Here is a 14,040-nt window from a genome sequence, read left to right as displayed (position 1 = left end):
TTTTTTTTTTTTTTTTTTTTTTTTTTCCAAAATGATGAGAGCTATTGTTAATTTTAATTTGCAGAAAGAAGTAGTAACACTCCTAGAGGTAGTTTTAATATAAGATTTATGTCAACAACATTCAGTCGACCCTGAATTACATGGCAGGTTCAGATGGACAGTTACTGGCTTTTCTTGTGTAGGGAACGGCCAAATCCTGCCCTGCTGCCACAACCCAAAGACAGCAATCTTAACTGACCGCTGTAGGACCCTAGGGTGTGTAAACATTGAATTCAGAAGGCCTTAAACTTTCTTCTCACCTAAACTGATGCTCAGCACAATTGTTTTAACATCCCAGGTGAACCCCTCAGACCGGTACCGTGTAGTGGGGATCCTCGCCCCAGGCTCTCCACAGCAGGACTCTGCACACACGGGATCTGCATCAACGGCAGCGGTAACGGGAGAGGAGATCCAACATGGTCAAGTCCTTCCCGTGCTTGTGAACTGGTTAAAAAGTATAATTCTTGCTATATGAAACCATGTTATCTGAGTTGGTACCTGAGCACAACTCACAAGCGAAACGATCCTGCCAGCAGAGCACATTTTGCCACCAAAATACTTGATCAGCAAGTTTACTCCTTCAAGCAACAGGACATCAGAGCAATTAAAAAGTGAAGAGGGAACACGTATCTTGAAGGACAGTGCCTGCAGAGGCAGTTAATTTGAAGGAAGAAGAGATTGGAAGAGCTCTCCAGGCCCATCAAACGGTTACTGCGCTCCACAGGGGCAATAAGGGGTTGGCTGCTTGCTCTCTCCTTTATTTCCCTTGGCAGGCTGTTGCAGAACCCAAACCTTGGAAGCATTAAGCACTTTTCTTCCAGTTTGCAGTTGAAGTTACTCCGGGCCAGGCAGTATGCATTTTTTCAGGTGCCCACACCTTCAGTCTTAGTAACTGTTCACCCTAAGCGTTATTTCCCTCTTGTGCATTCACAGGAGTCACCCCACTCCTCTCCCACTTGCTTTCCTGGCCCGAGCACATCCCGCACTCCTGATGTCTAGGCCAACTAGGGCACAGCGATCACAAAATATTTGAGTTCTCTATTCTTAGAGAGGTCAGGAGAGAGCTAAGCAGGACTGACATCCTGGACTTCAGAAGGGCGGACTTTGTCTTGTTTAGGCACCTACTTGAAAGGATCCCCTGGGAGTCTGTCCTGAAGGGTACAGGGGCCCAGGAGGGCTGGGCGCTCTGTAAGAAGGAAGTGTTAATGGCTCAGGAGCGGGTGGTCCCCAGGTGCTCTAAGAGAAGCCGACGCCAGAGAAGACCACCCTGGCTGAACAGGGAGCTTTGGCTGCAACTCAGGGAGAAAAGGAGAGTTTACAGCCTTTGGAAGAAGGGGCTAGCCACACACAGTGATTACAGAGAGGCTGTGAGGCTGGGCAGGGTGGAAATCAGATGGGCTAAAGCCCAACTGGAAATTAATCTGGCCTGTGCAATCAAGGATAACAAGAAAAGTTTCTGTAAGTATGTCAGTAGCAGAAGAAAGTCCAGGGAGAGTCTCCATCCCCCGCTAGATGCAGGAGGAAATTTGGTAACAAGTGACAAGGAGAATGCTGAGGTGCTTAATGCCTTCTTTGCCTCAGTCTGTAATAACAAGGTTAGTTGTATTGATGCAATCCAGCCTCCGCAGCCAGAATACAGAGACTGGGAGAACGACCCCCCTGCAATCCAGGAGACAGTCAGTGACCTGCTGCATCACACAGACACACACAAGTCTGTGGGACGGGACGGGATACACCCGAGGGTGCTGAAGGAGCTGGCTGGGTGCTCGCCAGGCCACTTTCCGTCATTTCCCAGCAGTCCTGGCTGAGCGGGGAGGTCCCGACTGATTGGAATTTGGCCAGTGTGACGCCCATCTATAAGAAGGGTCGGAAGGATGATCCGGGAAATTACAGGCCTGTCAGCTTGGCTTCAGTGCCCAGGAAGGTGATGGAGCAGCTCATCCTAAACGCCATCCCCACATGAGGGACAACCAGATGCTCAGGCCCAGTCAGCATGGGGTTATGAAAGGCAGGTCCTGCTGACAAACCTGATCTCCTTCTATGACAGAGCGACCTGATTATTGGATGAGGGAAAGGCTGTGGATGTAATGTACCTGGACTTTAGCGAGGCTTTTGACACCATTTCCCACAGCATTCTCCTGGCAAAAATGACTGCTCGAGGTTTGGACAATCGCACACTTCGCTGGGTCAAAAACTGTCTGGACGACCGGGCCCAGAGAGTTGTGGTAAACGCAGTTAAATCCAGCTGGCGGCCGGTCACAAGTGGTGTCCCCCCGGGCTGGGTGCTGGGACCGCTCCTGTTTGACATCTTTATTGATGATCTGGACGACGGGGTCGAGTGCCCCCTCAGTCAGTTTGCAGACAACCCCCAGTTGGGCCACAGTTTGGGAAGACGTTACCAAAACGCACTGAGAAACCGTTGTTGTTCCACTTGGTACTGTTTCTTACTTTTGACTTGGCGGTTCAAACAAATACCAAAATCAACATATCCCATACATTTTGAGGACAGTTCTGTGCATCCAAACGATTCCTTTCTGTGTCCTGAAATACTTGAGTATTTGTTCCTAAAGCTCTATAACTGAGGTGATATTGTTTGGTCCCCTCTGAGTACGTAAAGGTCTCTTAACAGATTGCCATGAATTTAAATGTTGTTGCTAACCAAAGTGGCATTCTAAAGTTCTGCACTTGATCTTCCACTTCATCTGATGAAGTGGTTTAGTTTCATAGTCTGTCTGCAAATGCAAACAACAAAAACCCAGCACACTGAGTTCAGCTGCTTCTCATCAACCACGTAGTCCCTCTGCAGCTGTCATAGCTTTGGACTTTGTTTTGAACCCACACAATTACCTTAGGTTGGAAATGTCTCTTTCCGCGACACTCGGAGGATACAGTGCAGAGTTTCAGACTACAGAAGAGGTTAACTTTTGCTATGTTTTGATTGTACAACCTGAACATGTGTTTCTTTTTTTGTGAACAGCCTCTCCTGCACCCACTCCTCTGGCCCAGCTCATTAAGGTATGTGTATGTTCTTGTCAAGGACTTAAAAAAACCCCAACAATAACAAAAAAATCCCAATTACTTCGTATTTTTAAATCTTGTACTGGATAACTGTTGTAATGTGAACAAAACTTAATTTTAAATATTTTAACTAATGCTTTTAACTTTAAGATGTGTGTATATTTCCATAGTATCCCATAAAGATAGTTCCCAGTTTGGGAAGATAGAAGTGGAGTCCCTCAACATCATGTTGCGCTATTGCTCATCTTCAAGACACAAAGCAGCAGCACTTCAGGAGCTGTTTACTGTTGCTTAGACTTTTCGTTAAGTTTGTGTTGGAGACTGACACAATTTTCGCAGGAGAATTTAACTGGCTGCAAGTCATGGACGTTCGCAACAGCCAAAATAGAAACGTTGCTGTGACGTGGACAACTGCGTGGCCACTGTTGAGTTTCTAGTCCCTGCAGTTATTTCTAGATCCGGTCTCTGAATGCTGCGCAGTTTCATAACTTGTAGTCTATGGAGAGTGGACAACACAACCGAATCTGTTTGAACATAGACTGTGTAAACTGTGCAAATGTACCTAATTGTTTGTAGGAATATACCAATGTGCGAGTGTGGCGTACTGGCAGAGGTGTCCTTCTGAGGCTGCTGTCATGCCATGGTTTGCTATGGAACTGCCTGCCTGTTTTGCTCAGCAATGTGTAACTTTGTCTGGGAAAGCCCTAGTGGTTGCACTTTGTAAAAAGGCGTAGTGTGAGCCTGTCAAATTTCTAGTCTTTAAAGTTACAAAGATTAGAGAAGCCAGGGCCTAACGCAGAGGAAACAGTTCATTCTTCTGAAAATAAAGGTTTCAGTTCATTTCCAAGAAAGAGAAATCTGTTCCCACTCTCTTCTTCCCTCTCTCATTGCAGAATTAAACTGTGCACATTTGGGGAAAAACCCCAACAGTTACTCTGGAAGGTAGTCACCAGAAGAAATTGGTCTCCATTAGTGCTGCCCCTGAACACGTCCTTGGTTCTGTAAACTGACGGGAAGTTTGACTCTAAAATGCCAAAAGCTGTCCAAGTGCTGGACACGTTTAAGCTTTTGAGAAAATGTGCATATTTCAGAAAAATGCAGGAACGAAACGTAAAGCAGCTCCAAACTGTTATACTCCAACCTCCTCAGCGCAGACGGGCTTGGCACAGAGGCAGCGCGTTGAAAAGGTTTCTGCTTTATTATTGCTACGCACGAAATGTGGTGTTTGGATTATGGTCTGTGCCTAGTGATGCTTTGTGGGGTTCGGATGTGTCTTGTAAACTGTTTGGGTTGAAACAAATTAGTCACGTATCTGTAAAGCTTTTCTTTAAACGGTAACGGAAGGGGTTTCACAGATGTCAATCTGGATTCTGTTGCTGTTGTGTGTGTGAAACAACCATTTAATAAACTGCTGGAACTAGTTGGTTGCTTTTGTGAATGAACGCGTATAAAATCAAAGCCATGAGGGGTTGATCTGAATGATGGGTTCTTGGAAACCCGTATCCTCTACATCCCTCCCTTGGACCCTGCTGGTATCCAGACTAGTGTGTAATGAGAACATTTGAACAAATGCTACTTACAAAAAAATCAGCTGGCTTGGATAATTTGAAGATCTAGTTCTGTGTAAGGTTACTGCTACAATTTGTGTGTTAGAAGGACACAGCAAACGGGAAAAAACCTGCAGGTTGTGCGGACCGTAGTTAAACCGCTTAGCTTGAAGGAGTGAGTAGGCAGGGGACATGCAGTTTGGGCTGCCTACAGCACACAATGGTCCAATTTCTACTGAAAAGAATCTTTTGTCGTGCTGAGGAACTATAAAAGGCTCGATTCCTCTTAACACTTCTGTGTCTGAAGCTGAATTTCAGCCAGCAAAAGCAACTTCCCCGATTCTGAATTTGTATGTCCTTCTAATGCTGCAAAATGTAAACCCTGACACTTGCATGCATCTCTCTCAATTAAATGTACAGTGGAGATTTTCACCTTCAAGTACTCCGGAGCTTAAGAATCCATTTAAAAACATTGGATAGGGTAATTTTTTCTAGGCATAGCTTCAGTCCACTTGGAAGACATTTGGATTGGTTACACAAGTCTTGATGTAGGGTCAAACAGAGCCTCAGGTGTTGAGTGCCCGAGAGTGCTCCTTCCAAGCAGGTTCACAGGCCCAGAGACACCCTGTGATGGCGTCAGGGCTCCCCAGGACATCTCTGGGACGACTGGCTCATACAAGCAGCTGCTTTTGTGTAACCTCAGCTACTGCCGGGCTGCTTTTTACAGGGTTGGGTGAGTCTTTGGCTGGGGAGATTAAATGTGTTTCTAATGTGCATGTCCAATAATTACCCGTTAAACAGACCGGCAGTCCGGCTGAAGCCAACGCCTCCGAAGGAGATAAAATACAAGCCCTGATGATCCAGTCAAGTAAGTGTTGGCAAAGTCTTGTCTGTTCTTTGAAGACTGTGGAGACATTGTAGAGGTGGTTGTTGGAACAAGAGAGACTTGTACATACCATTTTCTTTTTTTTCCCCAAAACTTTTAGTTACGTGAAGAAACCCTTGGGTCCACCTCCACCGTCCCGTATTTGCTTTCGCTGGGGAAAACCTGGCCACTATATAAAGAACTGCACAACAAATGGGGTAAGATTGTGGGGGACTTCTGGTGTCACTTGGATTTTAACTGTTTTACCTTGGCAGTTACACAGCAAATACACAAATACCCCTACTAGGAATTTTTTCTCTTGGTCTGAAATACAGCAATAGTGCAAAGCCCTTCAAAATTCTAGGGAAAGCTGGAATTTTCAATGGGAAATTTTCCTTCTTCGAGGTCATAGACGTTACATATGTCCATAGATCTTTCTCTGTGAACTTTAATGCATATTTTTATATATTTCAATGTTACTGCAAATTTTTCTCGCTTTAACTCTTTTTAGTGACATTTCGCAGGTTTTAGTATTTTGTAGAAAAAGATGACGTTTCTCTTGGCCCCAACTATTGAATATTTGCGTGTTATAATTACACAAGTCTTTGGTTGAGTATTCATGACATTTAACGTTACTCACTGTACGTACGGGCATCAGCTCTGAGTTCAACCTTCATCTGTAGGTGGTGAATATCAGTTTCCCCAGCGGCTGACCCAGAGCCCTGTATTAACCCCTGCCCCGAACTGCACTTCGGGCATGGTGAGCTGAGGGGTATTTCACCCCTGAGGACCCTGAAGTTAAGCCAGAGAATGTCAACTGAGTTCAAAACACTGCTCAGCCTTTGCAGCAAAGCATCCTGGCTATATTCACTTAGGAAAATGAGTATTTTAGTCAAGCAACCCTCAGGCTAGGCAAAAGGAGAGGATTAAAGGCTTTTGCTGCTTAAAATAGTGGTTGAAATGTCATTTTAAGCGTGAGTCTTAAGATGAGATCTGTCTGCATTTCTTTTCTCAACAGGACAGTAAACTTGAGTCTGCTCCCAGACTTAAAAAGAGCACAGGAATTCCCAGGAGTTTCATGGTGGAGGTGGAAGATCCCAGTGCAGAGGGTGCAATGCTGACACAGAGTGGAAGATATCTACCAGTCGTTACTAATGCATGAGTATGGAATTAGTTGGTCTGACCAAAAAAGTGAAGGAGAGAAGCCACACGTCAGTGTCGGAGTGGCAGTGCCACCGAGCTGGCCAGCATCTCTAATCACGGGGGCAGCAGTACTGTCATTGTATCTTCACCTTAAAAATCGGTGATGATTTCTGATATTAAAATAGGGCGGTCCTGCTGTTCACACCCCTGAAAGTTGGTTAAGCTTATGCTACGCTAAGAATCCCTATTTCTGCAAAACATTTCAGTCCTGTTTACAGTGGCATCATTTTTTTGAAAGCGCCTTTTGCTTCTGTTTTATCTTTGTAAGGCTTCTTGCGGAATTTAACAAATAGCCGTTGGACTGAGATTCCCTCCACATCTATCAGATCCCCTGTGTGAAGCAGAGGGATGTTTTCCTGTGGCTGTAAACTAAGAAAATCCTGCTGTGTGCTGACAGGAGTGGCTGTTTTAAAACGCACTTGGGAGCCCCTCTGTCCTTCTGCCATGGATCTCCCTTTGCAGAAGCTCTAACATAGATTTCTTCCAGTTATAAAACATAATCAGGCGGAGACTGACTTTGTCCTGAGCCTGCGATTGACATTTCCCCCTGGCAAAGGAGAGGTGGGACTGATGTCACCTGGTCTCTAGCTGTCAGAAAATGATTTCTCTAGTCTGAGCTAATTTCTCAGTTGATCCAATGAAGGGAAGAGTTCTGCAGAAGGAAAACTGTTCCCCCCTCCCTTTTCTAGTGCTTCGGCTAGAGAAAAGGAGTTAAAACCAAATGCCTACATTTTTGAAGGCTAATGTGGAGTGAGTGTGCCACCTACTGTCTTCACTGGATAAAATTCAAAGCTTGGGAAAGTTCTCCTTTACCCATCATTAACTTTTTTCAGGGAAGCTTATGCCAGAGGAAAGAAGGAGAAGCCTCCCTTTTTACCCGAGGAGCCGTCCTCTTCCTCCCTCTCCTCCTCCTCAGACGATCCTATTCCGGGAGAGCTGTTATGTTTCATTTGTAAAGAAATCATGGCTGAGGCAATAGTTATTCCCTGCTGAGGAAACAGTTACTGTGATTAATGTAAGTGTTACTCCCATGTTTGTTAATTCAAAACCATCACACCTGCTCTTCTGAAAGCAGAAGGATAATAAAATTCCTTTGTTACCAGCTCTGTTTAATACTTAAGTATACCCCGAATAGGAAAGGACTCTTCTTGCAGAAAAGAAAAAACAAAGGCAGAAGAGTTTTTTTCCCTTTTTATGCATCTAGTTAAACCCTCTTTACATGTGGAAGGATGAGTACGAGAAGAGTGTCTAAGTGTGCAGCTGATTACAGTATTAGTTATCAAATGCATTTAGTTTGTGCGCAGTCCTTTCTCTCATACAAAACTGTAGAGCCAATGCTGGTGAGTTACTGTGGTCTGCAGCAAATGGGTCGTTAGGATTTAATCCACATTATTCTCCACGGGAGAGTTGTTGAGAGATTAGTAGTTGAACCTGCTAACGGTTTTTGGAGGTGTCTTATTCATTAACCTTGAGGTTGGTGACTTCTCACTGTGCTGGACAGTGGAGAACAGACGAGTAAAAACATCAAGACACGGCCGACTCTACATCTTTGAATGTCACAGTAGTGAATTGTCAACACTGGGCAGCTCTTTCCTGCATACTAGACATTTTTTACACTGCTGGACATTTATAGCTTCATGCTCTCAATTCAGGACTGCATCACCCATTAACCATCTACAGGCTTTTGTAGCTGATTAGAACCCAAACAATGTCCTTAGTTTAGCTAAAACCTGTTTTGATGATTCTGATTATACCCAGGTATTAGAGGAGCATCACTGGACTCTGAGGCACATACACGCCCAGCGTGTCATCGGGCAGGTGTTTCTCCCGATACTTTAGTTGCTAACAAGTGCCTACACCAGGTACTGCGGTGACTTTTAGATAAACTGTTTGTAAGAAAAGTCTGCTCAGTCATTAAGCTGAAAGGGAAGAAAATATTAATTTACATCTGCTTAAACAAGGCTAAATGGAATAAGGCTAAATGTCCTTTGCAAATACATTACCTGCTGTTACAGAAGCTGACAGCTCTTGAGAGACAACCTGGCAAATTCAGGTCACGCTTGTGTTTAACAGGATTGACTCAGCTTCAAATTCGGTGTTAATGCTGGAGAGCTTTACGTACAGATAGTCTGAGTTACCAGTCCTTAACACCAGTGTGTAGTGGGATGTGTTCATATATCACAGACTGGTTTGGGTTGGGAGGGACCTTAAAGCCCCTCCAGTGCCACCCCCTGCCCCGGGCAGGGACACCGTCCACCAGCCCAGGCTGCCCAAAGCCCCGTCCAACCTGGCCTTGAACCCTTCCAGGGAGGGGGCAGCCACAGCTTCTCTGGGCAACCTGTGCCAGGGCCTCACCCCCTCACAAGGGAGAATTTCCTCCTTAGATCTGATCTAAATATATTTGCATGTTGGTTTATTTTAGGATGGATAGTATGTATGGGAATACACCAGTAATCTTACTCTGTGGAGGCTTTAGTTCATCGAGCTGCTGAAGGTTCATGTACATCTTTGTAAACGTTTGTCTGCCACGAGGCTGTGAACGACGTCGGGAACGGACCTGGTTCCACACAGAGGCTCCGTAAGCAGAGGCAGCAGCACCCTCCAGCACCCCCACCAGCACCCGTGGCGCCGACCCCTCCCGCTGCACTGGCGGCTGCCACGGGACGTCCTGAACCTTCTCCCCTGTCGATCTGCAGTTTGTGGGAAGAGAAGGTAGGTTTTCTCTCACCATATGCAGTGATTCCTGTATTTTAGTAGAGCTGATTTTCCAACTGCTTGCACCGGTTCACAAGGGCTATCAGGTACCTGGACTGAGACAGCCAGCATTGCCAAGTCCTCTGGGCCCCCAAGGACCATCAGTACCCACAACTGGCAAGTAACCCGAACTTACCCATTTTGCTTAAAAAATGATCTTCTGGTAAACTGAAGGGGATTTTTTTTCTCTCCTCATGCCAAAAGGTCATCCAGTGAGAGCCGGCAAAATTCACTCAGCAAGTGGCAGAGCAGACTGGGAAGTGTAAGTATGCTACAGAAATTCAATATACTGCTGCTTGTAACCTGTTACACGAGGCCGTAACTCAGAACAGACACACAGCGGATTTATAAGGGAATAAATATGCACAGATCGTTGTGGAGAATACATGTGGTAATTAATTTTTAAATGGCTTAATTTGACCTGGCCTTCACAAAGGGGATATGTGCTCTCAGGAAGATTATTTAAAATAAAATTCCAGTTCAGGATTGGAAAGAGGACTCTGGAGAATGAAGTCTTTCTGAGGAAGCCATAATTACATATACAAATGAAACGTAAAGGATCAGATGGAAAGCAACTCGATTCCTGCCTGAATAGGGATGAAGAAATTGATTTCCCCATAGAAGTCAGCCTCCAGTATTCTTTTTTTTAACGACTTGGTTAATACTGATGGAACAAACTATTGGAGAAGGCAACGCAGTTATTTTACTATTTAGTAAATAGCCAAGCTGCTTTCTCTCCGTTGGATGTTTTGTTTTATTGCAGCCTCAAGTTAGTCCTTCCTTTTGCTACATATTTGTTATAGATAGATTGTAAGGTTGCATTGTGTGTATAAAATCTTAGAGATATGTCAAAACAAAAACCAGAGTCTATCCCACAGATAGTCTAGAACCTCAGATTCAGTAAACAAAAAGTAACAAGCAGGATGCTGGTGGCCACACTGATTTAGGGAGGAATTTTATAGAGAACGACGAGACTTAAAGAAGAGTGGGGGTTTGGCTCAGGGAAGTTGGGCTGTTTTTCACGTTTGTGTTTCGATGGCCTGTCGGACGGCCGGTATGCTCAAGTGCATCTGACATCAGCAGAAGTGACATAGGGTTTTCTCCAGTAGACTCTTCCAGTGCAGATGGTAAACATGCAAAACTAAAACAAGACCAATGTCATCCTAAAACTTTCCCTGAAACTTGTAGAAATTCTAAATGGGTTTTGTTTAACTAGCATGTCCACCATCTGCAAGCAGTTTGCATTTCCTCATATTGGCCATGTTTTGTTTCGTGGTGTCTTTTTGTAATAAAGGTCAAACTGTAATGATGGTCAAACTTATTTTAACAGGGAAAAGAAAAAGTCCAGACTCAACCAGCTTAGATGATTCTGCTCAGGAACAGACGGAACAGAAAACGATTCCAAAGGAGCGCAGGCGTTCGTTTTCCAGGTAACTGCTTTACATGGCCGTAACAGAGAAGCAGACTGTCTAGGAGAACCAGGAGGATCTCCACTGCCCTCTCTATCCTTAGATGGGCTGGATGATGCTGGGGGTTAGGAGGGAGAGGAGTTCCGTACGTTGGTCACTAGCTCAGCTAGGGCAGAGATTACAGCTGGCTGAGAGTTACAGAGCAGGTTTTTACTTTTACTAAAGCTCTCTGCAGTGACACCCTTCACCCCCTGACAGCCCTGAGGCCAGAACCTGAAAAGGTCTAGTGCCTGGATTTGTTGCGTCTCCCTGTTCTGACCGTAACCGTTACCTCAAAGCGCTTGGGAGGAGATATGGGAGAGAAATTGTCTTCATCTCCTCTTCGCTTACCTCATGTGGGTACAGGGAGGGATGTTAACCTGGACTGCACACTGGTGGCTTTCCTAGGAAATTGCTGACTCTGATCAATTTTTCTTAGGAAGTCAAAAGATCAGGCTTGTTTGTAAGGAAATCTTCAATGGGTGGAGGACTTTGAGAGGAGGAATGATGCTAATGAACATATGCGGAACAATGTGAAATGGTCCTTTAAAAAAACAACAAAATAAAAACTTGTGAAGAAAAAACTCGGGATAGCTGATGTTTTCTGTCCCCAGAATTTACTTGGGCAGGAGCCTGAAGAGCTCTCTCCTAGTAATGCTGTCAGCATCTTTCCTAGAGTAACAGCACTGGGTCCTATCCCTGGAGGCTGACTTCAGAAGCTTTTAGAAATTACTTCTCTTGCAGTGCAGTCCCTACCCTTGGCTAGAGCCAGAGGTATGTGAAAATTCTGCTAGGACCTCTGGGCTAGAGGTGTGGATTGAATGGTCCCGTATGTAAGATTGCAGTACAAGTATTTTGCATCCGGTACAAATTGCCAAGTGAGTAGTGATGTTAAGTAGATGAAGCTGGCGTTGTAAAGCTGAGCTTGACTGTCTTCAGGCTAGTTGGGGGTTTTTTTGATGTTTGATGCTGCACTGCAGCCATCAAGACTTGGGGTTTTTGCATCTTACTGCAACAAAAATGATTTGCACCACACGTAGTTGTGGAGTGGTGAAAAATGTTCACGTACCAGTAGAGGCCAGTATACGCCACCTCAAATCAATCAATCTGATAGAAGTGCGTGGAAACAGATTCCTTTCCTGTATGCTTTTGCACTAACAAAGCAGTGGCTGCTCTCTCTTGTAAGCAGAAACTTTCACATGTTGGCAAGTTCTTCAGCAGCCGAAGGAAGCTTTGACATAAGGATATGGAGAGTCAAAAAACAAAACAAATCTGCAGGGGGGAAAAAAAAAAAAAAAAAAAAAAAGAGGAGAGTGACTGTTTTGAATTAACTTCATTTAATTTTTTGGTGCGTTTTTCTTTTTTGAAGGTCTAGGTTTCCCTTCATCTAGAAGCTCGGACACCGACTCCAAGGGACGATCCCGTTCTTCCCGCCCCTGCTCCTGCTCTTGATCATCCAGCCGTTCCCATTCTCCTTCCTACTCACGGTCACTGCTCTATCCAAGAAGAGGCAAAGGGAGGAGTTATAACTATCGTACTAGGTCAAGGTCACACGGTTATCACTGGTCAAGGTCAAGGTCACCCACATACAGAAGATACCATTGAGGGTCGGGGTCTCCAGTATTCAATGAACGGGGAAGGAGAAGGGCACTATTTTAACAGATAATGGAAGTTCCACCAAATGATATCAAAGCTTACTGCGGCAGATCTCTTAGCTTTTGTGATCTGATTGAAAAGGAAAGAGAGAGAAGGGGAAAAGGAGTAGAGGAAATGGTATGAAAAGGGCCGTGCTGCTGGTGCTCAGCCTCGACCTCCAGTAAACAGAGAGATCCTCCCTCCAGATAGGTTTGGTCCATCTGGGACCAGACGAGAGGATCTGCCATATGCTCCGGGATGTAGGGAGGATTATCTGGGTGGGCAGAGCTACCAAAATCGTAACAGAACTGGAAATTACCCTGAAAAACCTTCTGGAAGAGAGAGCCAGGGTATCAAAGATCCTACAAAATCCAAAGAGAAGGAGGTGGAAAAGCCACTGGGAGATGACAAAGGAAATAAACATCAGAAACACCAGAAGAGAAAAGGGGTTGAGAATGAAGGATTTCCCAATGCTGCATTGTTAGAAGGTGAAAGAAAATCATGAGACATTAAAACAGACTGTTCGTGCTCCCAAGCAGAGATGACACCACCCCTGTGAGAGTTGAGCCTATGAAAGCAGGTCTATCGCTTGCAAATTAGTGTCTGAAAAAGGGAAAAAAGGCAAAGTCACAAGCAGAAATTGAAGCACGAAAGCAGAAAGTAGAAGTGGCTATTCCTGCGAAGAAAGACAATATAATAAAACCAGAGAAGGTGGACACTGACTGTGAAAATCTTCTCGAATGGAAAAAGTGATGGAGGAGAAGCCGACCTTAATTTGTTTATGCTCTTAATTGATCTTCATGTCTCATGTATAACATTTCTGAAGCTGTGCATACTCTTATGTTGGGAAAAAGCACACAGCATCAATTCGCTTTTCTCAGTGTTTAGCTGTAGCCGCTGACCCCTCCAGAGCAAAGTTATTTTATGTGAGGAGAGGAAAAGAAGGTCCGTCCCCTAACAGTCCCATTGAGTAGAAGTGCTGATGACTGCAGAAGTGACTTTCAAGCAGCTCAGCTGGGCTAATAGTGAGATGTTCACAGAAACACAGAATCACAGAATCATCTGGGTTGGAAAAGACCTTGAAGATCATCCAGTCCAACCATTAACCCAGCACTGACATTTCCCAACTACAGCATGTACGTAAGTGCTAAATCGACGCGACTCTTCAACCCCTCCAGGGATCCCGGGGACTCCCCCCCTGCCCTGGGCAGCCCATTCCAACGCCCAACAGCCCCTTCTGCACAGAAATCCTTCCTCAGAGCCAGCCTGACCCTGCCCTGGGCAGCTTGAGGCCATTCCCTCGGGGCCTGGCGCTGGCTCCTTGGCTCCAGAGACTCATCCCCCCTCTCTGCCCCCTCCTGGCAGGGAGTTGCCGAGGGCCAGGAGGTCTCCCCTCAGCCTCCTCTTCTCCAGACTGAACCCCCCAGTTCCCCCAGCCGCCCCCCAGCAGACCTGTGCTCCAGACCCTGCCCCAGCTTAGCTTACTGCTAAGCTTACTGTTCAGCTAAGCTTACTGCGCTGAGACCAGAAT

General features: G+C 45.3%; 1 protein-coding gene and 1 pseudogene across 1 annotated transcript in view; both read left to right on the top strand.

Annotated features, from left to right (window-relative positions):
- Positions 1-3,352, top strand: part of RPRD2 (regulation of nuclear pre-mRNA domain containing 2) — a 26,057-nt gene extending 22,705 nt beyond the window's left edge. The window contains exon 7 of the mRNA XM_026863930.1: positions 3,228-3,352. Within this exon, the coding sequence (XP_026719731.1) occupies positions 3,228-3,352 (125 nt within the window). The remainder of the gene's footprint in view (positions 1-3,227) is intronic.
- A 7,206-nt stretch (positions 3,353-10,558) lies between these two features.
- On the top strand, positions 10,559-13,262 carry LOC113488649 (annotated as a pseudogene).
- Positions 13,263-14,040: the final 778 nt, after the last annotated feature.

The sequence above is a fragment of the Athene cunicularia genome (assembly GCF_003259725.1).
Source record: "Athene cunicularia isolate RWA chromosome 25 unlocalized genomic scaffold, athCun1 chr25_part1, whole genome shotgun sequence".
Classification (NCBI taxonomy): domain Eukaryota; kingdom Metazoa; phylum Chordata; class Aves; order Strigiformes; family Strigidae; genus Athene; species Athene cunicularia.
This window is presented reverse-complemented; position numbering and strand designations above follow the sequence as displayed.